Source organism: Candoia aspera, chromosome 2 (assembly GCF_035149785.1).
Source record: "Candoia aspera isolate rCanAsp1 chromosome 2, rCanAsp1.hap2, whole genome shotgun sequence".
Classification (NCBI taxonomy): domain Eukaryota; kingdom Metazoa; phylum Chordata; class Lepidosauria; order Squamata; family Boidae; genus Candoia; species Candoia aspera.
The window spans coordinates 171,118,756-171,144,796 of NC_086154.1; the positions used below are offsets into that span (position 1 = coordinate 171,118,756).

General features: G+C 40.8%; 1 protein-coding gene across 1 annotated transcript; it reads left to right on the forward strand.

Moving 5' to 3' along the window:
- Positions 1-441: 441 nt before the first annotated feature.
- SLC49A3 (solute carrier family 49 member 3) lies at positions 442-25,910 on the forward strand. Its single transcript, XM_063294868.1, has 10 exons — positions 442-780; positions 6,791-6,949; positions 8,897-9,116; positions 10,544-10,620; positions 10,720-10,857; positions 11,991-12,107; positions 18,840-18,992; positions 20,697-20,854; positions 22,123-22,235; positions 25,639-25,910. Exons 1-10 carry the CDS (start codon positions 661-663, stop codon positions 25,788-25,790), a joined length of 1,407 nt encoding a protein of 468 aa, XP_063150938.1. The 5' UTR covers positions 442-660; the 3' UTR covers positions 25,791-25,910.
- The last annotated feature ends 131 nt before the right edge of the window (positions 25,911-26,041 follow it).

Sequence of the window (26,041 nt, forward strand, 5' to 3'; positions counted from 1 at the left end):
CCTGCCTTTCTAGATGTTTGAAGTGCCTTGCACCCATCTGGGGCTTTCCAAATGCTTTGGCCTTTAGCTCAGATAGTTACGCTAGATAACGAAGTTTAGCTCAGATAACCAAGCCTAGATTGGCTGGGCCGGGCTGAGGCTTCTCCTAGTTGAACCCCCACCCAGCTGGGCCGGGCTGAGGCTTCTCCTAGTTGAACCCCCACCCAGCTGGGCCGGGCTGAGGCTTCTCCTAGTTGAACCCCCACCCAGCCACCCCCGCATTTGAAGCGCAACAGGCCGACAAAAGAACTTTTAAAGCAAGGCCCGCGGGAAACAGAGTGGGCGGGAGTGAACTGGGCAGGCGCTAGGATCCGGCGGACCCGTCTTAGGCGCGGGCTCCAGAGGAAACTGTTTCCCAACGCGGGAAGCCAGCCAGCCAGCCAGCCTGCCAGCCTCCCGCGGTAGCCTCCGGAGCAGCGGAGGATAGAGCTTTTTCTGCGGAGGGAACCGGCTTTTCAGGAACTCCTAGCGCGATGTGGCAATTCTTTTTGCCGACTCGGACGTTCCAGGCCACCCCGCGCGGGAGAGGATGGCTCATAAACTGTTTTAGCCGCGCGGAGGAGTCTTTCCAGTAAGCAGCCTCGGCCGGTCGAGGGGAGGACGGTGTGAAGAAGGGCTCCGATGGATGAGAACCGCTGCAGCGACTCTGAGCCCCAGCTTTCCCCGCTCACCTTCAAGGTCTACAAGCGGCGCTGGTTTATCCTGACGGTCGTCTGCCTGGTGAATTGCTCCAATGCGATGGTACGTAATTGCAAGGGGGGTGTCGCTTTCTTTCCCCCGCCGCTGCTGCTTTCCTCTACAGCTGCGTCCGGGCGGCAGCCCGCTAGGTCGAGACCGCCTGCTTTCCCAGATCCCAAACCGACCGTCCTGGCTTATTTTTATTGATTTACAAACGTCTACGGCCGCCTATCTTGTACAGTACCAGATGATCCTAGGCGGCTCACGGTAATACTAAATAAAAGCAGAATTAACAAACGAACCCCATGACGGCATCACGTGTCCCGGACACAACGCCGCGACATCACAACATCCTTACACGGCGGGAGCGTTGCCAGATTTCCGAGTGCCGGAGGAAAGTTGTCCAGCTGCGTTTCCCAGCCAGGTTCCTTCCAGATGCTTGGGACCTGGGCTTGCGGGAGATATATGAAGTCCGACACATCTGGAGGTTGCCCGCTTGGGGAAAGCTGCCTGCGTATTCCTTAAAAGCAAGTGCACGTACGCTGGTTTAGGACGGAGGATAGAAGAAACGTGAGAACAGGCGTCCCGATCCCACCTTCCTACATGGGGGGAAGGGTGTCTTTTTAATCGATTTCATTCCTTTCTTGGCTTTCCACTAAGGATTTATAGTCCCTCTATTTTTTTTTACAACCCTCTGAAATAGGCTGAAAGATTAGCCAGGGGACTTCACAGCAGAATCCGTTTTCCCCCAACCAGGTAATCCCCTACTTTCAGAGTCAAAGGTTAGGGATTTTGAGAACTGGAGGGCAGCAGGTTTGGAAAACTATTCAGGAGGATTTCCTCTGAAACCTGCATGCAATAAGAGCCTCAGGTTAGGCTTGAACATTAAAAAAACTGATAAGCATTAGCTATCAAGTGCCTCTGACCATGTGCAGAGTACACTTTGCCACTTAGTACTGTCAGCCCAAGTGAGGGGCCAGAGCTCCAAAGCAGGCTTTAACCTGTATAATCTAATTTGCATTAAAAGCCAACAGACTGGATGAAAAGGTATTGATTATTTTGTTGTTGTCGGTTTTTTTCCTATACCAGCAGAGGCTTAATATTCTAAAGATGCTTAATTTTCTGGGATGTGCACAAGATGGGGAGAAAAAAAAATCAATGGGATAAGATATCTTCGGTTTGTATTCCACCTCCAGAATCACAGACAGCTCATCTGAAATGCTCCTTGCCAGAGAGAGACAGTGAAAAAGCATTTTCCCTCCTGCTTGGTCCATGCTTGCAAACTTCCTAAATGCACAGGAATGTAAGCCACACTTTGTTGGGCCAGACCAGTGTTTCTCGACCCTGACAACCTTAAGATGTGTGGACCAGCTCCCAGGATTCCCAGCTGGCTGGGGAATCCTGGGAGTTGAAGTCCACACATCTTAGAGTTGCCAAGGTTGAGAAACCCTGGGCCAGACCAACAGCCCATCTAGTCCAGCAAACTGTGACCTGTAGTGGCCAAGCAGACGAGCTCAAGAATCAGGTCACTGCTAATTCTCCAATACTGCCACTCCCCAGCAGCTGCCATCGAAGGTAGGTGATTCCAGAGGCAGGACACAGCCACCCAGAGTCAATTCTCCATGAATCAGGCCAGTCGCCTTTGAAACTTGTCTAAACCAATGGCTGTCATTGCATGTAGCTGCAGCAGATTCCACTGTCAATGCCACATTGTGCAAAGAAGAATACCCTTTTATTGATGCTGCGTCTTCCCACATGGAGCTTTACTGAGGCCCCAAGCTCTAATACAGTGCAGGAGGGAGAAAAACACTGTATTTTCCACAGAGTGGCCATTTTGAGAATTTGGGGAGATCCTACACAATCTTAAAATTTATTTTAGTATCACGAACAGTTTGATATCACTAGCAACCTTGGCCAGGTCACACAATCCCTTGCTTATGGTCGCCCAATCCCTGGAAAATTGTGGCTTCTTTATAGTCTTGCAGACAGGTGATGTGTGGCATGTCTAAATGCTCTGAAGTAGCTTTTCCAAATTAATTTTGAAGCACTGCACAGCTCTAATATCAAGAACAATTAGGGGCAGGTCAAAAGCGGGGTTCCTTTTGGGAGGCACACTCTAGGTCTTTCTAGATTACCAAGAGTGTTCCACCGATTACAAGGGATCATTGTACAAGGAACTTGCTTGATCTCGGTTGTCTATTTAATCCAGTTATTAAAATAATTTGTATAATCTGATCTGTATGATCATTGTCTTAAAAGGATATACAACACTCTGAACAGTGTATGGCTTAAGTACTTAATTAGGCCATGGGTTTATTTTATATAGATCAACTAACATTGAGGAAGTATGCAAGAAACATTGGGATGAATGTTGGTCGATGGCTACTTTTCATGTGATATACATTTGATGAGCCTCAATTTAATGTGTGAAACAAGGAACACCATGTGAATGGTGGTGGATCCTGTCACCCAGCCCTCTGTCCCTAAGCTTCCATGTCTTCTGAAATTTCTGGGTTCCCATCTCTAGCTGTTGATCATCTAGCTGTTGACCATCTCTAGCTGTTGATCAACTACAGGCAACCATGGAGGACTCTTTTTCTACCTTCTTAGATGCTTTTCCACTTCTGCATCCTATTTCTGGCAGGAAGGAACATGGAAGCTCTTGCACTGTTTTATACTTCTACTGGTATACAACTTCTCTCCTCCTTTTCCTCTCTCTGAAAAAGAGGCATCAGTCAGCTGTCGGGATCAATAGCTGCTGAGCACCTGCAGCCTTTTTTGTAAATTTGCTTTCACATACAAGTATGAGCATGTGACTTATTTACTAATGCCATGCTCAGTAGAAGTTAGAGCTTTTCAAATGTTGATCAACAATCACTCTTAGCAGTTTGAACTAGCATAACCAATGGTGAAGGATACTGGGAGTTATTATCCAACAATACCTGGAAGGTCACACTTCCCCATTGCTATATAGAAGCAACGGGAGATAAAGTACCTTAATGTAGTTCATGATCAGGAAGTTGGGAAGGTTTCTCTCCAATAGGACATGCTACACAACTCTCCAGTTTTCTCTGGATCCATTGGATTGTAAATGGAAAGAGGAATATTTTATCATACTGGCTGGGGTGAGAAGAATTTGAGACTTCCACCCCTTACTGAAGTGTCACTGCCAGAAGAGCAGCCCTTCAAGGTAGACCTAGGATGCCAGAGTTATGAATGCTAATACTACTTGATTATAAGATTACAGTAACAGTACCTTGCAAGTCTGAATGCGCTTCCCCCCAGCCCTTTGTCTTCATGAGAACTAGGGAGGGTCATGTCTGAGATGCTTCTTCAAATTACATTTCCGCCCCAGACTCAGATTTCTTTTATCTGATTTGGCTGCAGCTCTTCTTCCTGTTCCTCAAGGTTATTCTTACTGCCCATCACAGGAAGATGTTTATTTCCAAATTTCCATACATAACGTTCAGTCAAATCTTTATTGTGTCATAGACCAGCATATATAACATTATAACTATTATTTATTTATTTATTTTCTATCCCACCTTTATTATTTTTTATAAATAACTCAAGGCGGGGAACATGCCAAATACTCCTTCCTCTTCCTGTGTTCCCCACAACAACAACCCTGTGAGGTGGGTTGGGCTGAGAGAGAGGGACTGGCCCAAGGTCACCCAGCCAGCTTTCATGCCTAAGGCAGGACTAGAACTCTCAGAGTCCTGGTTTCTAGCCTGTTGCCTTAACCACTAGGTTTGTTTTAGTGGATCAGATCCACCAGTTTTGTCATTCTAACAGCAAGCAGCTCGATCCTCCCGGGCATTCATAAGCAGGGTATGGTAGCAATCCTTCTGTTTTGACATTTGTCCTACTCATTTGACTCTCTTAGACAGCCACTCTTCAATGAAATGATTTAACTTCCATAAGTAATACATACAAAGGAGTTGCCTTTCTCCTGGTTCCTACAAATAGCGTATCAAAAGAAGTGCAGGTCAGTGATGAAACTCTTCTGAAATTATTTTCTGAGACTGCTGCTACCTGTGAACTCATCCAGAGATTCGATTTTTTCCCATATTCTCACATTTCTTGGGGGAAAGGAAGAGATGGACACACAGACCTATACCCTTTCTGACTGGGCCCAAACTTACAGAAGCTAACACACACCCCCGCCACATGTTTGGTTATCCCAACATTGTAGAAGAACATAGAGAGACTCTGTGAAGGACACAATTCCGTAACGTTTTTTAATTGTTCCAGTACTAAAGATCCAATAATACTGATTCAATCCACTAATTTTAGAAGGCCTTTGAAAGCTTTTATATACAGTAGATTATGTGTATTTTAAAAGTCTTTAAAAACTCTTATGTAGATCATATATTCACTGGGCAAAATTTCAATAGTATCTAGGAAGGGTGGGTTTGTCCTACCCATTCTTCTGTTTACTTGTTTTAAAAATGTTTCCATAGAAACCAATTGGAGTATCAATGGTCTCCCTTATCCATTCCAAACACATCAGTTTTCCCTTACTGTTCATAAAATACTATAGTAGTAAACCTGTACTGGCATACTTTTCATCAAGTCTAGGTTCCTCTAGAACAGGGTTTCTCAACCTTGGCAACTTGAAGATGTGTGGACTTCAACTCCCAGAATTCCCCAGCCAGCCCTTGAACATCTGCTCTAGAACATCCTCCAACCCATCAGTGGTCAACAGCTGTAGGACAATAGAAACCGATAAATGTTAATTTAGAAGGAAGCTACACTGATTTCCTCAGAATTTTTTGCTAGGCAAATGGGAATATCCCAAGCACTTTACCTGTTATTTCTTTTTGTGAGTTACCATATAATGTAGGTCACCAGATGTCATCTAAGTTAACTATTTCTTCTTTGCAAACAGCTTTCCCAGTTTCAAGTGCTGCATACTTCATTTTGGGATTATGGTATTCAAGTCATAATTAGCTTGGCTGATCCTGTCCCTTTGTCTGATTTAATTAAAGCTTCATTAACTTCATTTCCTTTAGCAGTTTCAATTCAGAGTTGATGATGGAGAATGTGGTGGATGTAGGATCTTTATCTAAGAGTAGCTTGTAGATTGACCTTGAAAGGGCAGAAGACATGATGCTGGTGGACGTATCATTGCTGGTTTTTGACAGCTAATTCACAGTCTAATGCAGATGTTGACCTTTGATTTGTTGCGCCTATTCAGTCAGATATACTAATTTATAGTCCCCAAGCTTTCATTCTGACTTAAGGTGGAGAACAATTATTGTTATTACTATTATTATTAAATTTATATGCTGTCCAACTCCCAGTGACTGACTTATTTATTTATTTATTTTCTATATTGCCTCTATTATTTTTATAAATAACTCAAGGTGGCGAACATACCAAATACTCCTTTCTCCTCCTATTTTCCCCACAACAACAACAACCCTGTGAGGTGAGTTGGGCTGAGAGAGAGGGATTGGACCAAGGTCACCCAGCTGGCTTTCATGCCTCAGGCGGGACTGGAACTCTGTCTCCTGGTTTCTAGCCCGGAGCCTTAGCCACTAGACCAAACTGTCTAATTCCTAATTTCATGGAAGGAATTACTAATTACATGGAAGAAACTAATTCAGTGGTACCATAGCAAGGCAATGTGACTATCCTAGGTACTGTACCTACATCTATTGAAGTCCTGAAGCCAACATCCAGAAGCTCTGTTCCAAGCATCTTTGCATATCCACTAGCTGTTCAAAAGGCTTTTCCAATTTTATTTATTTATTTATTCATTCATTCATTCAATTTCTAACAAATCTGAAGAAAGTGCTTAAGGCAGCAAACAACAAAAAGAAATAAAATACTGGACAAATTTTTTAAAAGTAAATTTTCAACAATCATCCAACAGATGATGATGATGATGATGGATGATGGATGATGGATGATATAGGATGCTTTAAGATTTTGTATCATATGTAAGATGTAAGAAGCCATAATACTCATAGAATTAAAAGTTCCTAAATTTTACTACTCTCAAAAAATACAGAAAGGATGCCTGAATGTTTGACAATGTTTTGTTCTTCTCTCTTCCTTTCTTTAGCTATGGCTGACATTTGCTCCAGTGGCTGACATAACAGCTCAGCGATTCCATACTTCATTGGATATGGTCAACTGGCTCTCCACTGTGTTCCCTGTGATATCAGTTCCTGTGGGCTTTGCAGCAATATGGATTTTGGACACCATCGGACTTAGATGTGCTGTAAGCAGAATGGAGATGAGCATGAGTTGGTTTATTCCTATCATGGTCTTCAGATTGGGTTCTAGAGATTTTTCCTAAAAGTGGCTGGATCTGCCTCATTAGAAAATCAGTGCTGGCCAATTAGCTTCCCCAAAAGTCACCTCCCACTCCTGACCCCACACAACAGGAAGCCATGGCTAAGGAGCATTGAGACATTTGGCACGTTGTAACGCAGGGGAACAACAACAAATTCCATGAGATCAGACCAATGTTTGGCATAAAGGAAGGGAGATGCCACATTAAGCAAGATGTCATATCTGCATTAATAAACAAAACAAGTTTGGGACCTGGTTTGAGCTTTTTACTCCACTCAACTTTCCCGATAAAACATCTGTGTGCATGCATACACACTGCAGTTTGGCTCACGATAGGAATGTATTATGGATTTTCATTGCAGCTGAGAAAGTGGGACAGGGGAGAAAGGGTTGTCCACTCCTATACTTCAAACATGACTTGTATCAAAAGCTCCCAACTTGCTTTAAAATACTCAAAAGCTGCTATTTTAATACTGAAGCATTAAAGTATCAAGGTTCTAGCTTAGCATTTCCCAACCTGGTGATTTTTAGATATGTGGGGATTTCCATTCGCAGAATCACAGCCAGCATAGGGTGGATAGAGATTCTGGGAGCTAGAATCGCAACACAGGTGCAGGGCAACAGACTCAGGAAAGTACTAAAAAGGTGCATTTATTTATTTGTATATTTCGTTGGTTGGTTGGTTGACAGTGTTTATAACCTGCCCCAGTGTCTATAGCCTCTACCTCAGGGGGCACAATGTGACCACCAATTGAAAGTTTGTTTGGCATTCAGTGTACATCCCCAAAGTCGTGATAGGATCCTTTGCCTGCACATACATTCTTTAGCAGCCAGGGATGCGGGGATTTTTCCATGGAGCTGGAAATGTTACTTTCAACCTGCCCAGAACACAGTGCCACACAATCCTCTTTAAAGGATGTTTTGTGTGAATGTTTTTTTAGCAACATCATTGTGATCTGGGTTGCTGCCATTTACCTTCTCCCATGGTTTTGGAGTAGGAGTCCTCCCATTTGATTCTACTGAGTTTAAAACTAAAATTGACTTTTGATGGCCAATATACAATTTTGCCTGAAGATGCCTTAATAGCTGCTCTTAGCCACATCCCAGCCACTGCAGATTCTATGTTAGTGAACAGAGCCTGCTTGCAGCTAACAATATACTTCTGGGTTCATTCAGCCAGTCGTAAATGGAATTGGTCCAGGCTTCAATTGAGCAAAGGACTCCTGCGTGCAGGAGGGAATCCCTTTTTCCCTAATGCCAACAATGTGTCTGTTGAGCATGAGCTGGGAGTGTCTTGACATTTGAGGACTGTGGACAGTGTCCAGCACCCTACCAACTCTCATACATTTCTGAGAGGGGATGTCATTCCACAAATGCTCTCTAGTGACTTACCTACAGTGGTGTGCTGCAGCTGGCTGGTTCTGGCTTGTGAACCCCAATTGTTAAATTTTCTGGAATTTTGCAAGCTGGTTGGGAGTAGAGTTGAGCTGCAATGCCTGGGACACCAATCGGTTGTTTGGCAGCTAGTAGCACAGCAGTGGCAGAGCCAGCAGAGCTGGTTGTTATACATTAACCAGCATGCCACTGCTTACTTAGTACCACCTTCTGAATTTATGCTGGGTGACACTTGAGCCAAAGGATGCCCCTGCCCATCTCCCAGTTCCTCTGCTTCAACGTGGGCTAGCAGTCTCATGCTATTTAGAAAAGATACAAAGATAAGGCAGCTTTCTATTCAATACCTGATTACACACTCAGAAATGTAATACAGGAAGGCATTTCTAGCATTGCTACTCAATCTTGTGATCATGGAAAGCATCAGGTAGGGGAAGACTGTTTTAGGTTAACCCTGGCTGTGTGGCCTTTTCTCTTGCAGGTGCTGCTCTCTGCCTGGCTCAATATGTTGGGCAGCGTCATTCGTGTTTTCAGCGTTGTTGATGGCATGAGCTTGGGCTCCCTAAACTACATCTACCTGCTCGTAGGCCAGTGCCTCTGTGCCGGGGCCCAGCCACTCATCATCTTTGCACCAACTAAGCTAGCGGCCTTATGGTTCCCTGAAGACCAACGAACCACAGCCAATACGATTGCCTCTATGTGTAAGTAACTGGGTACTGATGATTCCGTCCTGGTTATTCCAAAGCTGGTGCAGTGAGTCAGGAACTCTGGATTCAGATCTCACTTCTGTCAGGAACACAGTACTTGCCCTGTTGAGGCTCCTGTCAGTGATGTAAGAATTCATTACTAGCTTACTGTACAGGGCTATTTTATGGGGATGTAGGTATTACACTTTTGAACTTTTCAAAAGCACTATATAAATAGGGTGGAAAATCTGTGGCCCTCCAGGTGTTGCTGAGGTAGAACTTCCAGCATTCCTTGCCACTGGCCATGCTGAGAGATGGAAGTTGCAGTTCAGTAATGTTTAGAGCAGTGTTTCCCAACTTGGCAACCTTAAGATGTGTGGACTTCAGCTCCCAGAATTCCCCAGCCAGCATGGCATGGAATTCTGGGAGTTGAAGTCCACAGATCTTAAAGTTGCCAAGTTAAGAACACTGGTCTAGAGGGCCACCCCAAAGAGAAAGCTTAAGTATAACTCCAGAGGTTACATCTATCATCTATATTCATGAGAATAACTTTTTCCATCTGCTGCATTCCAGGTATACTATACTACCTTTTCCAGAAATCATGCCATTAATTAAATTGAATATAAATTTTATTTAGAATTTTTTTAGAATACTTCATTGGCCAAGTATGATTAGACATACAAGGAATTTGACTTCGGTGCAAGAGCTCTCAATATATTTACATAACATCAAAAATAAACAATAGTAAAGTAATAATGTTATTTACTAAAACTATACAATCAAGAAAGGAAAAAAATGAAGGAAAATAATATTTTTGTTTGTTTTATTGTATAGCCACTCATCTCACCTAAGTGACTCTGGGTGGCTATGAATCATTAAATAATGCTGCCTGCTCCTTAGAAAGAACAAACAAGGTGGTATATCTATGCCCTGATCCATTCTGTAGGTGGGATCTCACATGATTAGCCACAACACTTGAATGTCAGACAGTGACTAAAACTGACAATCTTCTTCCTCAATTGCTAGTTGTCTATGTGAAGGGCTCTCCCTGATTTGCTCATCTTCTACCTGAAAGGTTATTATTTGATCATGAGGGTTCATTTGATGAAATACAGTCACATGAACCCCTTTCCCATTTGTGTTAAAATGGCACCTTCCAGAAAACTCTTCCACCACCATTTATGAGAAATCGTAAAGCCCATCTAGAGGGGTTTTCAGAAAATGAGGCAAACCCATGGCTCCCATTTTTCAGTCTGCTTCCCTCTAGTGAAACAAGGCGGCCAACAAAAGGCTTCTAAATAGATTGTGGCTTCTTGTATGGGACGGGTAGGAATTCTTTTTCTTCTGTCAATTCACATGCATGTCAAATGTGTTCTAGTTGCTTTGGAAAAATCATCTCTTCAATCATCTCTCTCTCTCTCTCTCTCCCCATTCCCATATAGCCAATCCATTGGGCATGCTCATAGCTAACCTATTGTCACCTGCACTTGCTCCAGGAGAGAAAGATATTCATTTACTGGTAAATGAACATGAAATTTCACTTAGAATTCAACATGACTTATCTATTCTTAGGAGGCAAGCTATGTTTTTAAAATTTGGCTGGGTCCCTGTTTTGTAGATTGGAGTGTATGCAGCTCCTGCTATCCTTGGCTGCATCTTGGCCACCTTCGGGGTTTGCAGTGGTGTTCCCCCAACTCCACCTTCAGCAACTGCCGATCGTTCAAGTTCACCAACTTTCTGTGAAGGTTTGAAAATGGTAAGCTGCAAGCAATGCAAAGGAGTAAAGTAGGGGATTGCCAACACAGTGTCATCCAAGATAATCAATTCTAGGTTATATGGAAACAAAAAGGGATTTCTTGCTAGGTAGCCTGGTTGGCTACCTAGGTCAGCATTCAAGGAGTCAATGAATTCTTCTCCCAGAACTGTGCTGGATGAGACCAAAGGCTTATCAAGCCCAGTAATTGTTTTCAGGCAGTAGTCGGTACTGTCAACTAGTCAAAATCAGCCCTGCAGCATTGCCTAGTGGTGTCTGCAGTGGGAGTAAGGTAGGGAAGCAGAGCCTTGGGGTCACAATGTATGACATGTGCCATGGCATCACATCCACATGTTGAAGTGGCAGAGCTTGCGGTGCAATGCTGCAGGGCTGATTTTGACTAGTTGACAATAGGAGCAAGATCCTGTGGACCTGAAGATGCATGTGGGAAGCCCACCAGCTAAACTAGGAAACAGTGTTCAACAGCAACCTAGGATTGTAAAGCATGTTGCCTCCAACGCTGAGCACAGTCTCTTAGTTGTTGGAGATGTGTATCAGGTGCCCAAATGCTAAGTGAAAGCAGCACTGTTTCAAAGTAGTCTCAGTTGAAATCTGGATCTAAACAAGCTCCAGTTCTGACCTGTAGCTCCAAAGCTTCGGGGTGCTGCAAAGGGGAGTAAGAAAACTTGGATCTAATGAATGACTGCTTTACAGTTACTGTACATGTGAAAGAAGTCGGTTATATCACTGGAGGAAGAAAAATAGTAAAGTTTGAAGGACAAAATGTAATACCGAGCACATGTGGGCAAACACATGGAACCTATCAGGAATTGTTTAAACCAAATGCCTCTTTAGCTGGGATCAGCGACAGAGGGCAGCCGTGTGAGCCCAGGAAAAGATTCCACCACTTCTGGGCTCTGAATCATGTTTTGCCCTTTGAATCTAGATCTCTCTGCACAGCCCTAGAAAACAGCATCTCCTCTGGAATCTGAGCATCATGTTTCTGAATGTTAGCCTTGCAAATCAGAAGTCCCAAAAAATGCAAAGTCAGTGACGTATTCTGAGCATTAGCATCTACTGGCATATTGCATAGTGTGCTGTGTTTTGACAACTCTTCCTTATTTTACTTGCTATAGCTTATCCGAAATAAGCCTTACGTCATCCTGTCCCTCTGCTTTGGCACGGGGATAGCACTGTTCATTTGTCTCAGTGCTCTGTTGGAACAGGTCCTGTGTGTCAATGGATATTCAAATGTAAGTACCTTCTTCTTTTTATGTGGCTTTGCCAAGATGGGGCTTAATGGCAGAAGAAGCTAGGACAGCCCGGAAAACATGTGAGATGGGGTTGAGGGACAAGGAAGACAAGCTGTCACCTGCCAGAGGGAGAAGCAGTGTAAATGGAGAGCTAGGAAGTGCCTGTTCTCATGGGAATCTTGGGAACCTGTGATTAGTTGTGGTCACACAAGCCATGCTATATGTCCTCTTCAAACTGGCCATGCTCCTTCTGGGCATTCAATTTGAAGAGTCTGGGGGGAGAAAGAGAATGAGAGACATGAATATTTAACCTACCCAGGCCATTGAAGGGCACTTCTGAAGTTTGGTTCTATTTCTTCCTATGATCAGTGGCTTCTCTGGCAGAAAACTCAATTTGAAGAACAAAAGGTGATACAGAGCACCTGTATAATGGTGTAAACCACATGCATAATTTCCTTAAAGTCATACAGCAGCTGCAGAGGGCCGCCATATGAGTAGATTTGGGTAAGTTGTATGTCGCTAGTAGTTAGTAGTGCCAGCTAGCCCAACAATAAAGCAAATCAAAACTGATAAGCCTTCCACTGGGAAAATGTCTATTTTATTTTATTTCAAAAATCAGTAAAGTAAAGCAAACTGAATGCTAAAGAATAATTCCTTCTTTTATCATTGTGGTTGTGATCCTACCAGGATTCTAATCAATAGACAGGTTTAAGGTTGGCCATTTTATATTCCTGTTCTATGCATCTGATTCCCTCCTCTCTTGCTGCAGGCAGGCAGGCAGGCTGGAAGACAGATGGATGATAGCTGTACTCATCTGTGAGGAAAACATGTAAGGCAATAGCTATATTAGAACTAGCCAAAATAATGCAAAAGAGTGTGCAAGTTTTCGAGATCTTTACTATAACACTTCAGGCAAGATAGAAGGGCAAGAGATTGAGCAAGTGAGAATTTTTGAATGTCTAGATGTGGTCCTTCAAGACTTGGGGTCATAAATTGCAAATAACGACTCTGTGGTCCTGTGGGCTCCAAGAAGTTGAACCTTAGTCTAGGACTTCTCAGTTTTTTTCACAAAAAAGGCAGGGAATGTATCTCCACAGCTCTAAAATGATTTGCAGTCAAATCATTGGCTCACTTGCTTTATGTATCCCCTATACACCATTCCCACACTATAAGCTGATATAAATAGTACAAACTAAGTTGATCAGAGCAGTATTTCAGGGTCCAAAATACATATCCAAGATAATTCTGAGGCTAGAGGCTGGCCAGATGAGGATTGAGGAAACAGCCTGGGTATTCATTTCCTTTCTTTCCTTTTTTATGATAACTTTATTAAATTTTGAAACAAAGAGAAGGTTATTGAACTTAGAAGGACATGATTTGAGATTTGGGTGGCACAGCTATTTCTGGTATGATAAAGTTAAGGTCAATGTAGATTTTAAAAATCATTTTATTAGACATGCCATCGTGAGAATTTGGAATAGATGCAAAGTTAGATTGTGTCCAAAAATACTTCTATGGTTATCACCACAGGAAGCATTTTACAGAAGAGAAATAGCAGCTAAGCAGAAATGGTTAACTTATGGTGATACACTAGATTATTCACAGCCAGAATGAAAAATAAAATCAAGAGAAGATTTGGCATCAGAAGGATATGTGTGCCAGTGGTTTTCACATGTGCAATTTAAAGCTGATAAAAGGTTTTTTGGTTTTGAATGTGATAAAACTGAATTTGAAATCGAGTTATGTACTAATGATGAACATATTGCTAAAATGTATACGTGACATAGACAGGAACTAAGTCCCATGACATATCGAGTTACTAACTCTGTCCACGTATCGTCACTGACACCACCATTTCAACAGCTAAGAACGTTACCCGCAATATCAAGCAAGTCTCCATTTGCTCATCCTCCAGTGTGGTATATACCATGACTTCTCAGCAATATCCAATTCCATTTTACATTGGACAAAGTAGACAATCTCAATACAACAAAATAAATTGACACAAATGTGACATCATAAGTGGAAATATCCAAAAACCAATGAAGAAATATTTCAGTTTTATGTCTTTGACCACAAGGTGGCAATACTTGAGAAGAGCACTTACAGTGAGAGAAGAGGTCATGAAAGAGTTGGACTCAATTCCTTGGAAAGTTTGATACCATTTCCTTATGGGAACATACCTCAGGTGCTTTAACACTGGACATCTCTAAGCATCTTTGCCTCTCACCTGCTCTTTAATCTTTTCCCCACTTCCAGCTTTTTCACAGTTCCCTTTTTCTACCCCTTTTCATGCTCTCTTTGTGTTTATGAAATCTCTCTCAAAAGACCTTTTTAAAATCTTTATTACAGTCTTTGACCAGACTTTACAAAAGAGGAAGAGAAATAGTTTAGTCCCACAATTCATTATCAGGAAAAAAAGGAAAACAATAAAATAGTAAAACAACATACCTAATTAAAAGTTTTGCGCAGTTGTATAACTTGATAAAAATATTTGGCCACCTGGTTTGTAAGTATAGAGTCAGCTTCCCTTAAAAAGAACTAAACAGAAAATCGAACAGGATGACCCACAAATTTAGAAATGATTGGGGAGATCAAAGCATGTCTTGGGGCATCATAAAAAGGACACCATATGAGGACACAGGCAAGAGTTTCTACCTCCATGGATCCACAAGGGCAAAGTCTCTGTGAATAAGGAGTCCCATGAACTCTTCCCGCCAGCAGTGCTGAAGGGAGGGCATCAAAGTGGGCTCTGGAAAAGGCCCATCTATGTTTCCTTAAGGTTAAATTGTATAGATACCCCACAGTGGAGGGTTTGTGGCTATCTAACATTGGGCGATAGAATTCAGGAGCACTGGTGGTACCATTTTGTTGATCAATGTTCCTAATTCTTTCTTTTACTATTGATTTGGCCTTCTCCAGGGTTAATTGGCCTAAATATTCAAGAGAGAGGCCAAGACTGCAAAGTTCTTCTATACAGATACAGTGCCAATGGGATTGGTAGCTGTCTGACAGCAGCAGAGGCATCAGGCCTGTAGGGTCAAACATGATTCTGAGTCCTAGATTAGAATCTTGGTCCAGGCCTGATCCTTAATACTTGGCACATTAGCTTCAAGCCTCAAGACTGCATTAGGGGTGCATTTTGGGGTACCAAACAAGGTCCTAAGGAAATTCGATTGAATGGTTTCGTAAGCCCTTAGGTTTGTGTATGGGCCATGTTGGATCCCTTATAATAGTCGGGCAACTGTTTTAGCCATAAACAGTTTAATTGTGGCTGGGATGTAATTTGCCCCCTGTTGCCTTTAGAATTTTATAATTGCTTATGAACTCTTTTGAGCAGTAGAAGTGGCATAATTTACATGGGCTGTTAATGTTTTAAGAAGTTGGGGAGAGAGAGGAGAAGGGAAACATGAACAACTGATCATTGTGATGCAACTGAATTCACAGTAATATACTCCTGATTGAATCTACAAAGGGCTTAGAGCCTGGAGGAGCCCAAGCTCATCAGAATCCTTGGTACTGAGATGGCCAAGTAAGTACATCACATCTTCAATCTGGCAGGTTAATTGATATCTAATAATAATGGAGTTATCTAATAATAACTCCACTTCTAGAAAAGGGAGTTTTGAGTACGTTGCTACTAACAAGTTCTAAAATGTTATAACAATAGCATTCACTTGCTGAGTCAGCATAATGCTTGAAAAATCTCTGAATATAACTCCAGCACTTGAATGGATTGGTAGCCTTCAAACATTGCTCTTAAAGATCTTGAGCGCACTGATCATGTCTGAATATATGAGTAGAAAACTATGTCAGTTGAATGTATAAGCTTTTGTTGAGACTTGAAACTGATTATGAACAAGTTAAAGATTGTATGACAAAGTAGGCTAAAATGTTGGGTATAATATACAGATGGAACAGTGGGAAAACGTGGATGAAAGGGCTGAAATTTACCTTACGTTATAACCTTAAAGAGAATTTTTATAAACTGTTGTATCAATGGTATTTATCACTGGAAAGATTGTCAAAAATGTATAATGGGACTTCAAATACTTGTTGGAAATGTAAACAACAAGAAGGGACTTCTTATCATCTTTGGTGGACATGTAAAAAAGCTAAAAAAAAATTGGACTCATATTAATCCAGAAGATTTTAAAGATTAATATACAATCAAAACCAGAAACATTTCTTTTGGACTGGTGGGTAAACAATTGGAAAAATCATATGGAACTTGGTTTTTATATGTATGATAACTGCAGCAACACTTTTATATGCTTAGAGGTGGAAAGATTGATATTACCTACAATGGAAGAATGGATGGTAGAGTTGATGGAGCTGGCTGAGATGGCAAAATTGACAGCTTTGATAGAGAAGACATTGACTAATTTTATGGTGAATTGGAATCCCCTTTTGGACTTTTTGTGTGAAACAGAAAAGAATGAAATTATGATATATGGATTATAATGTTAGTTTACAATAGAAAAAAAATGGATGTTATGATGTAACCTTAGAGTAAGAGTTTAATGTAAGTTTTACTTATATCTGTTGTAAAAGGAATTGGGAGTTACTCCTCCTTCTATTTCTGTTCTCTTTTTCTTTTCTTTTCTTTTCTTTTCTGCACTTCTGTTCTCATTCTCTTTCTTTATTAGTTTCTGTTAGATTTAATCCCTGGGTATTAATTTTCAGTTACTGCCTTAAGGGACATTATTTCCCAGTAGAGTTGATCCTTTTTCTTTTATTCAATAAATTCCAATCCTTTTGGGCTCAAAGAATTGTTAGAAAACTTTCACCATGTGGCCTCCCTCTTGATTTCCTACATTCAGTCAAATTTACTCAAGCTAAGAGAGTTACCAGGCACTTTGATAATTGAATATCATATGAGCGGCCTCATTCCAAAATATATCCAAGTACACTGATCAGCCTAAGTGGAAACCAGCTAATTATATCCACTTATTGGTCTCCCCATTTCAACGAAGCTTTTTCTTCAGATCCAGATACAATAGCTTGTCTTTATATGGGACATTTAATAAGGTTCTCATAGCTAGTCAAACCTGTTCTTGTGGAGGTGGATTCAACTGATAGGTCAAGTTGAATCCATCTCCAGGTGCTGTTAGATTGTTCTTTCTATAATGAGACAAAAATACTCATTTTTCCTTTGTTGTTACATGTTAATTTCTTATTATTATACAGTATAAGAAACACCTTATTACACATACTGTAGCAAGATTTTGGTGTGTGTAAACAACTGACTTCTGATAACATCTTCACATTTGCGCCATCAATATTTGGTCATGTACGAATGAACTATTAACTATAACTTATCCCTGAGTTTTCAGATCTTTAGATTTTACAGTGCAATTTATTTTTATATTGTTAATTTACTAATTTACTGCAGACTGTTGTTCTAATTTTAGAATTCACTTATAATTAATTTTGGGCAGGGGTTCTTGTCTAATCTTAAGTCTTTAGGTCCTAATCTTTGCATCAACAGTGCAGTTCTGCATTGTTTTACATACTTAAGTATGTTACATTTGTGGAGTCCTTGGTGCTCCCTGCACCTTGTTGCTTTCTTGCAGGTGTTTCATTGCCAGACTAGGCAACATCTTCAGTGTGTTACATTTACATGGCTGGATTTTGTTGTACTTTGTTTTAAGCTGGTCCTACTCACTGACTGAAATAAAATGCGTCCTCTCATTGGTTAAAGCTACTTCCCCCTTCCCCCCACCCCATGAGTTTGGCCCCTCTGATTTCAATTGATGACTTTGTTTAATCTAGGAGTAGGACGTTGTATGAGCATTTGAAATGCTAGTTTTTACCTGGAGAAATTCCAGTGATGGAATGGAAGCATCCAGTGGCAGCTCTTAATCAGCATGCCCCAGACCTGAAAAGCCAGTTAGATCTGACTGCGCTACCTTGAAATTTGTTTCTTCGTAGTCACTCCCCCTTTTTTAAGTTGGCAAGAGATCTTACCTAAGTAACAGCTCCCAAATTCAGAAGAGGCATTGGAAGGGTATGAAATCTCTGCCATGGCTGGCTGGGGAATTCTGGGAGTTGAAGTTCACACATCTTAAAGTTGCCAAGTTTGAGAAATGCTGATTTAAACAAAGCTGCTGCCATGAGGTGAAAGAGTCATTGAAACATTAAGCCATGTTTTGCTATATTGCCATTATTGTAAAGATACCTGGTTGCAGCCAGTCATCCACCATCTAGTCAGCTGAATTCATTTTATTTCCAGTTATTATTGTCTGATCAATCTGATTTTATTTCTCTGAATGTGGTTAAGATTTGTTAACTACTATATTTGTAAAATAGAATTCTGATCATATCAGTTTTATAATTATTGGTTAACAATTATTGGTTAACCCAGAATCTCTCTTGATAATATGTTATAAAACTTGTGAAGGCTTCTTATTTCTTTTTGAAAGTTTACTTCATTTCCAGGCTTCAGTATATTATATTACCAATATCACTAATTTGAATTACTGAACTGTCTTCTAGATGCATTATATACAATTAACAGAGTTGGATACACACAGTTTAAATACTGTAGAACTGAAAACAGGATCCATGACATTTAGTTCCTTCTATGTATAGGTGTTTCTGAAATTATCAACAGCTTGGTCATTGTTACTATTATTATTATTCATAAATCCAGGAATAAAAGGGGAAAAAGCATTCCCCTTTATTCCTTAAATTGTTTGACTACATGCCCTAATCCAATATCTTGTATAGTTTTTTGCAGGTTTGACTGGAGCCTTGCTCATTTTATTTGGACTCTTCGGTGCCTTCTTCCTTGGGCTATATGTAGATAGGACAAAGAAATTTACAGAAACTACCAAGATCAGTTTTATTCTATCAGCTTTGTTTTTCATTGCATTTATATTGGTAAATATATTTTGAAACTGAAATAATGCTTCTATGTTGCCCTTCTGGAGAGAGAATGAACTTTTCAGCTAAATAAATCCTGTCCTCCATGAAATAGTTAACCATCTAAATCTTATAATGTGATTATTAACAGAAGTGTGTTTTCCTTGTAACCATAGATGTTTAAGTAAGGACTGATTAACACTTAATCCCTCCAGTGCCAAGCAATATAATAAAGGCTGTAATATTTTCATTTTCATTCTGGTACTGAAGCAGATCAGAGGAGTATTTGAAGATAGGATGAGTAGAGGCATCACACTTCTTTGATCCTAAGCTATCTCACTGAAGTCTTAGGAGGATAAAATGGAATGAATAGAAATCTGGAATAGAGAAATAAAAATTGAACATATGTCAGCGTTTTATATATCAATTCCATATTATTGACAAACTTTTATTTAGTATAAAAGTTCTTGTGAGTGTATTGGTGGTCAAAATAATACCAAGACACACTTTCTGGGGTTCTTAACCAATACACTTGTTATTCTTGCTTTAAAAACTATTATTTCTTTAACTCAGACTTCTCTAACTTCACATGTTCCAAAAGTATTGGGGCTTCAGTTCCCATAATTCTTTGTTGAGAGTTTGACTCTTAACATATTCAGAGGATTAGGTTGGGGAAGGCTGCTCCAAATTTTACCTTTGAAGAACTGTTGCTTTTGCTACAATATCTGTTTTTACTACAGCTGTGAACAAGGGACAAACATTTGCCTGGTGACCAAGAAGAATTTTTAAAAATCATTTAATCCCACATAATACAAACACAGCACCAAGCAAATTTAAAATTAACTTGTAGTTTTAATCTGTCCTTTTATCTCCTAAATCCCTACATATCTGTAATATACCTCTAAGATATAGTAGATAATATCTGGAATATTTTAGAATGTTAAATTCATGTACAGGATTGGGTTTGGTATAGCCTAGCATATACCCAATACTTGACGTAGCTTGTTTTGGCTTCAAAATAGATCTCCAAGGGCTCTAGGAACATAGTTCAAGATTCTCAAGGAAATCAAGTGATGTGCCTTTGAGACAACCTAGAACAGAGGCCAATATCTTCATCCTGAGCTAGTCTGATGCTACTAAAGATGAGAACTGCGTCGGGGGGGTTGCCACAGATTGCTCAGAAAAGGTTTGAACTGAAACCCCAAGAACAAACTTGGGGGCCAGGAAGGCAAAAAGATAAGGTTTGACAGCAAAATAGGGGTCTGCTGTTAACTAAAAATATTTGTTCTACTTTTTATATTAGTTTATCTAAAGAGAGAACCAGTTTGGTGTAGTGGGTAAGGCACAGGCCCAACCCGGGAGACCGGGAGTTCTAGTCCCACCTCAGGCACAAAGCCGGCTGAGTGACCTTGGGCCAGTTCTCTCTCAGCCCTAGGAAGGGGGCAACGGCCAACCACCTTCAAAAATGCTGCCAAGAAAACCTCATGGACTTGCTGACTCCAGGAGTCAGCACCAACTCAAGGCATCAAAAATAAAATATCTAAAGAACTAAATCTAAATGGATGCAGCAGCATCAGAGAGAAACTGGAGAGCAGGATTACCTCATTTGTCATGTTCAGTTAATCTAAGTGTGTAGCATGCTCTGGGTGGGAGGGATACCTGCTGGACCTAGTGCTATAGAGAGACTTTCCCATTTGATCATTGTATTTTCTGTTCCTGCAGGTATGTCAGATGAGAAACCAAACATATGCTGTGGCAATAGGCAGCAGTCTTTTGGGGTTATTTGGATTTTCTGTCTATCCCATTGCGATGGAACTAAACGTTGAATGCTCTTACCCTGTAGGAGAAGGAATGTCATCAGGGATCATTTTTGTGATCAGGTAGATAACAGATTCAATATGTATATATTAGCTATACACACACAGGCACACAGGCACACACACACACATTTTCAATTTATATATTGGCTATAGTCTGCCAAAAAAAGTCGCAAAAGTGGCGTCCCTCCAAAGGGTCAGACGTGACTCGGTGCTTGCACAGGAGACCTTTCACCTTTCACAGATAACAGGTTCATTCAAGAAACGGAGCCATTTGATCTTCTCTAGACAATAACTGGATTATTTATTTTTATTTATTTTTATCCCGCCTTTATTACCTCTATAAATAACTCAAGGCGGCGAACATACCTAATACTCCTTCCTCCTCCTATCATTGCTTTCACTGGGCTTTAGTGAATTAGTTGTTCTGGTTTTGGTTTAGTGTGATGTTGATTCCAGCCACTGTGGAGAGCAAATCATAGGTTATGGCCCAGCATCACACGTGAGCCCAGTCCTTTGGGTTTATTCGACAAAGAATGGCTTAAGGAAGTGAAGCTAAACAAAATGATTTCTAAGGAAAGGATTTGGGCACAAAGTGGAAAATAGTTGCAGAATAGATGCAATTAAATGTTTCATCTTTGCCTTCCTTTGAGCTCCTGTTTGTCATCCCTCTGCTACATGTAAATCAGAATGCATAAGCTGTGCTACAAAACAGGTACTTATTCAAGTCACACAAGGCTGAAGAAAAGAGACGGCTGTATTCATTCAAGTAGAAAAGACATTGCAGAGACGGACAGTGCAAGAATCCTGATTAGGAAAGTGCTCTGATTCTTTGATCACTGTAGTTGCTTTGTGCATATGTTTTGGATTTCTTTTAATTACAGAGTCACCAGTTCCAGTAGTAATATACTGACAAACATAACAATATTCTAGTGACTTAAAAAAAGCTATCTTTCTCAAACAATTTCACAAAACTCTTCCCCTGTTCCATAAAGATGAAAAAAGGACAGTTATCTTTAGGTTCCTGGTAACGAAGGAAGTAGGAAGATTTCCTTCTACTTCTCCTTCTAGGATGGGAAGAAATCTGACATCTTCAGTGTATTCTTGTTTGGCTGTGGTAGCCAGAAATTTTGGAAGATGCAGTCTTAATGCATCAGAAGATGCCAGATTAGAAAAAGCTAGTTTAGATCCTACAGTAAATCAATGGATGGGATACCCTGAAGGTCTACTTTAAGCCCAATATCAAATCTTGAAGATGAAAATCTCTCTTCAAAATAGCCATATTTTAGATGTCATCACCAGATGGGTAACAATCAGTTTTGTTTCAACAGCCAGATCCTAGCAGTTCTCTTCATACTTCTGTTCCAAAGCTTGGCTGTGGAAAAAAAGGATGCCCCGTTCTCGACATGTGCTCCATCCCTAGGTCCACCAATGGATTGGACAAGTAAGTATTTTCCTTCTATGATATGGCTTGTTGGTACTTGAATATTTTGATAAAGTCACTGGCAGATTCTTCTACTAGCATTTTTCTTAGTTTCTTAGAATTTAATTCTTAGATTTGTATCCTTTCATTCAGGAACTCTGGTGGCATATATAACACTCCCTTACCCCATTTCTCCCTGCAGCAACAAATCTGTGTGATAGATTGGACCGGCCCAAAGTCTCCCAGTACATTTCTGTGGTGGAGAATGCCAGTCTGGTACTTTAACTTACACCACCCTGACTAGTTGTTTTTTTAGTAAAAAATGTACTGTAGAGAGATGTTTGCAAACTGCTTAAAGCCATAGAATGTCAGCACATAGAGTCTTCAAGGAAGCAGCATTCACCAGTGACCCAAAAGCAAAAACTGTTGCCCTTGGACACAGCATCTGTATTATTAGGTCTTTCTCATTTATCACTAGGATTTGATTTAAGCAGAGCTACATATTTAGCAGCATTGTATCTTATGGCTCTCGTAGGACTGTACCACATGAGGCCGAGGGAACTGACAGCAGCAAGCCTGAATGATGCTAGTCACCAATTGTATGCATGAGGCAAGCCTAACATTTCTGCATGGTTTATAATCAAACAAGGAATTAGATCCATGTCCTCTTGGAGTCTACTCCCCCATGTTGTCAGGGTCCTTCATCACCACAAGGGCAGCATCTTTTATTTATGTTGCAATGTTTGTTTGTTTGTTTATTCAAATTTTGTTACCGCCCATCTCCCCCAAGAGGGACTCTGAGTGATGTACAATAAAATTTAAACCGCAACAGTAAACATTAAAATCCAATAAAATAAACAATTTACCAGTATAAAATACAATGCAGATAAATATAAAATCCAAGTGGCTCTAAGATGCCAGTCTGGTGGGAGGGGCTCTAAGGCACAAGCCACCCCCAAGAATGGCTACCCACCTTCCCGCCCTAAGTGAGACGGCAGAGCCAAGTCTTCAGGGCCCTCCTGAAGGTCAGAAGTGATGGGGCCTGCCCCACCTCTGGAGGCAAGATGTTCCAAAGGGCAGGGGCCACTGCAGAGAAGGCCCATTTCCTGGACCCCGCCAGATGAAATTCTCTTACAGACGGGGTCCGTAACATGCCCTCTCTGGATGATCGGGTGGGGCGGGCCGATGTAATGGGGATGAGACAGTCCCTCAGGTAACCTGACCAATGCCATGTAGGGCTTTAAAGGTGATAACCAACACCTTGAATTGGACCCAGAAGCAAACTGGCACCCAATGCAGCAAATATAATGCAAATGTAATACTAGGGAAGAATCAAGCATACAATCATTCACTTGCAATTTGAAAGCAGTTCATTCCGTTCAGCTCCCTGATATTGCCATTTATTTCTTAACCTTGATGGGGTAATTCTAGCTCAAGGGGAGCTGAGCATCTGATTGAAGGCAGAAGGCTCCAGGTTCAGTCACTGGCATCTCCCAATTGAAAGGACCCAGGAGCTGCTGATGGGGAAAATTTAGCCAGTGACTGCCGAAGTAGGAAATACTAGGCTAAATCAGAGGTGGGCAAACCTTCTGGTGGCCAGAGATCACATTTGCAGGATAAGATGATGAATTGGATGAGACAAGGGGCAGAGTGGAGAGAGCCATGTCATAATACAACATGAAGGGAAGGCCTTTTCTTTTCTATGGGTTGGCAGTGATGTAATTTTTAAAATTATGCCATCCTGTATTTAGAACTTAAGCTACCATTTTCATCATTTCTTGCCTTAAAATGGCAGGAAACCATGCTTTTTAACTTTTGGCAACTGTGGATAAAATGGGGCTCCAGGAGCCCCTGCAACTTGATAGAATGTCATTTTACTCCTCTCTGGCCTGTAAGATTGACCTAATGTAACATAGTTATGTATGTTCACGTCAGTGTGCTCAAAAGATCCAAAAAGATCCAGATGTCGGTGTAATAGCCTCACTTGAAAAGGCCTTCAAACTAAATTCTGATAAAAGCTTTAGGGGAGTCTTAGAGAGACAGATGTCACTCTGATTGCTGCCTGTACAGAAATGAATTCCTAGAGCAGCTCAGCAAAACAATAAAAAGGGGCTGTTCTAGGAACTCCACCTCTTTCTCCATTAACAGTTCACCCACCCACCCATCCTGTCCACTTTTGGGGCAGTGGTTCTTTTTTTGTTTTACTGCAGTCATTAATCAGAAATGATTTCCCACCACCCACCCCCAGAAAAAAGCATCAGGAAGGGACAGGCACCCAATATGGCCTTGTCAGTGTTTGGGTATCCAGCAAAACTTACTGCTCTTCATTTGACAAGACCCTTCTTGGTCATCTTGCTGGTTTATTAGTGTGTTTAACCCCAGGATAGTGGCATACTGGGTCAGCTGTGATTTTTTCATTGATTTATTTTATTAAACAAACTTCTATGGTTGTATGACACATCCACTGAAATTTAAGAAGAAAGTTTTAGTATTCTGGATTGGTAGTGTGCTGTTCAGCCAACATGATAGCTACAGAATGATGGCAGTTCTTGTCCAATATATCATGGATGGTATCAGGAGAGGAAAAACGGTATTTAGAGTTTAGGTACTGTTAAATTGCATAGCTCCCTTTCATACTATTCTTTAGATCATCTGTGGGGAAACATCCAGGTCTGTCCACCCAAATCCCTTTTGAGGGTCCCAGCAGCACCGTTGATCAAGCTATTTAAGTTCGATGGTACAAAACAGTAGTATGGAATCCAATCATTCTGAGGTGGAAGTACATATGAACTGTAGAAACACATATAAATAAAACTATTATTTAACTTTGTTATAGTTTTTTTAAAAAATCCAAGCCCCTCATAAGAAAAAGGTGGTGGTGGGAGTCATGTCCTTGCTAACGTTTATTATCCTCATCCACTCTCCATCAGCAGCTTTTGGTTCACCCAAAATTATGAAATGTGGCCTTGCCACCAAAAAGTTCTCTAGCCTAGGTTTAGTGTCAGTGTTGCAGGTGTACATACCTTGTTTTGAAGATTTGGTGCGTCTTACTTGAGATCTGAACCTATTTTGGTTTGTTACCAAGCAGTAGTTCATGATATTATCATGTGGCATTGTCCTTTTGGTAAAATGACTTTCTCATCTTGTAATTTCAATAAGCTTCTTGATACGTATCATGTTGTTTTACACAAATACTAATACTAATTCAGTAATAATAATTCAAACTTCAACCAATTTGGATAAAATCCCCATAGTTTAAGTATTCTATATGCCACAATTCTATGCATTGCTCCTCTCTCTGAATTAGTTGAGGCATATTTCCAGGTAAGTAGGCAAGACTTATTTAAACATAGTTTAAGAACTAGTGGGTTTTGTTTCTATATATTTCAAAATAAAATGCTGAAGAATATCCTTTTTCTTATAGCTTCAACACTAACGATGGCTGGAATCAGCACTGTAACAGCCTGTTTCTTTATCATTACCTTTCACACTAATTACAAGCGGATCTCTGCAGAAAGATCTCAAAGCTACTCCACCAACAAAACAGAAGATGAAGATATTGTAGTAACAGCATGAGATAAAATATTTCCAGATGAACTCTGGACCTAAACTCTAGACTCATGTGCCTAAAAATCAGTTGACACATCAGACACCTCAAGTGCCTGATTAACTTAATAAATTATAACTTTGTGATAATTGACTGAAAAACATTGCTTCTTTTTATTCCTTCTGATAGTGAATGTGTAAGTGGTATGGAGGCAGTTAAAACAGCCCCATCTTGTGAAAGGAAGGTATCAGCAAGGTCAAGGAAACATCAAGCTTTCAGA

Bases quoted from the DNA above. Each gene is read 5' to 3' on its own strand.
- SLC49A3 (XM_063294868.1), top strand. From the start codon at position 661: ATGGATGAGAACCGCTGCAGCGACTCTGAGCCCCAGCTTTCCCCGCTC. The intron at 20,855-22,122 runs GTAGATAACAGA...TTGTTTCAACAG, and splicing joins GGGATCATTTTTGTGATCAG to CCAGATCCTAGCAGTTCTCT. The intron at 22,236-25,638 runs GTAAGTATTTTC...TTTTTCTTATAG, and splicing joins TCCACCAATGGATTGGACAA to CTTCAACACTAACGATGGCT.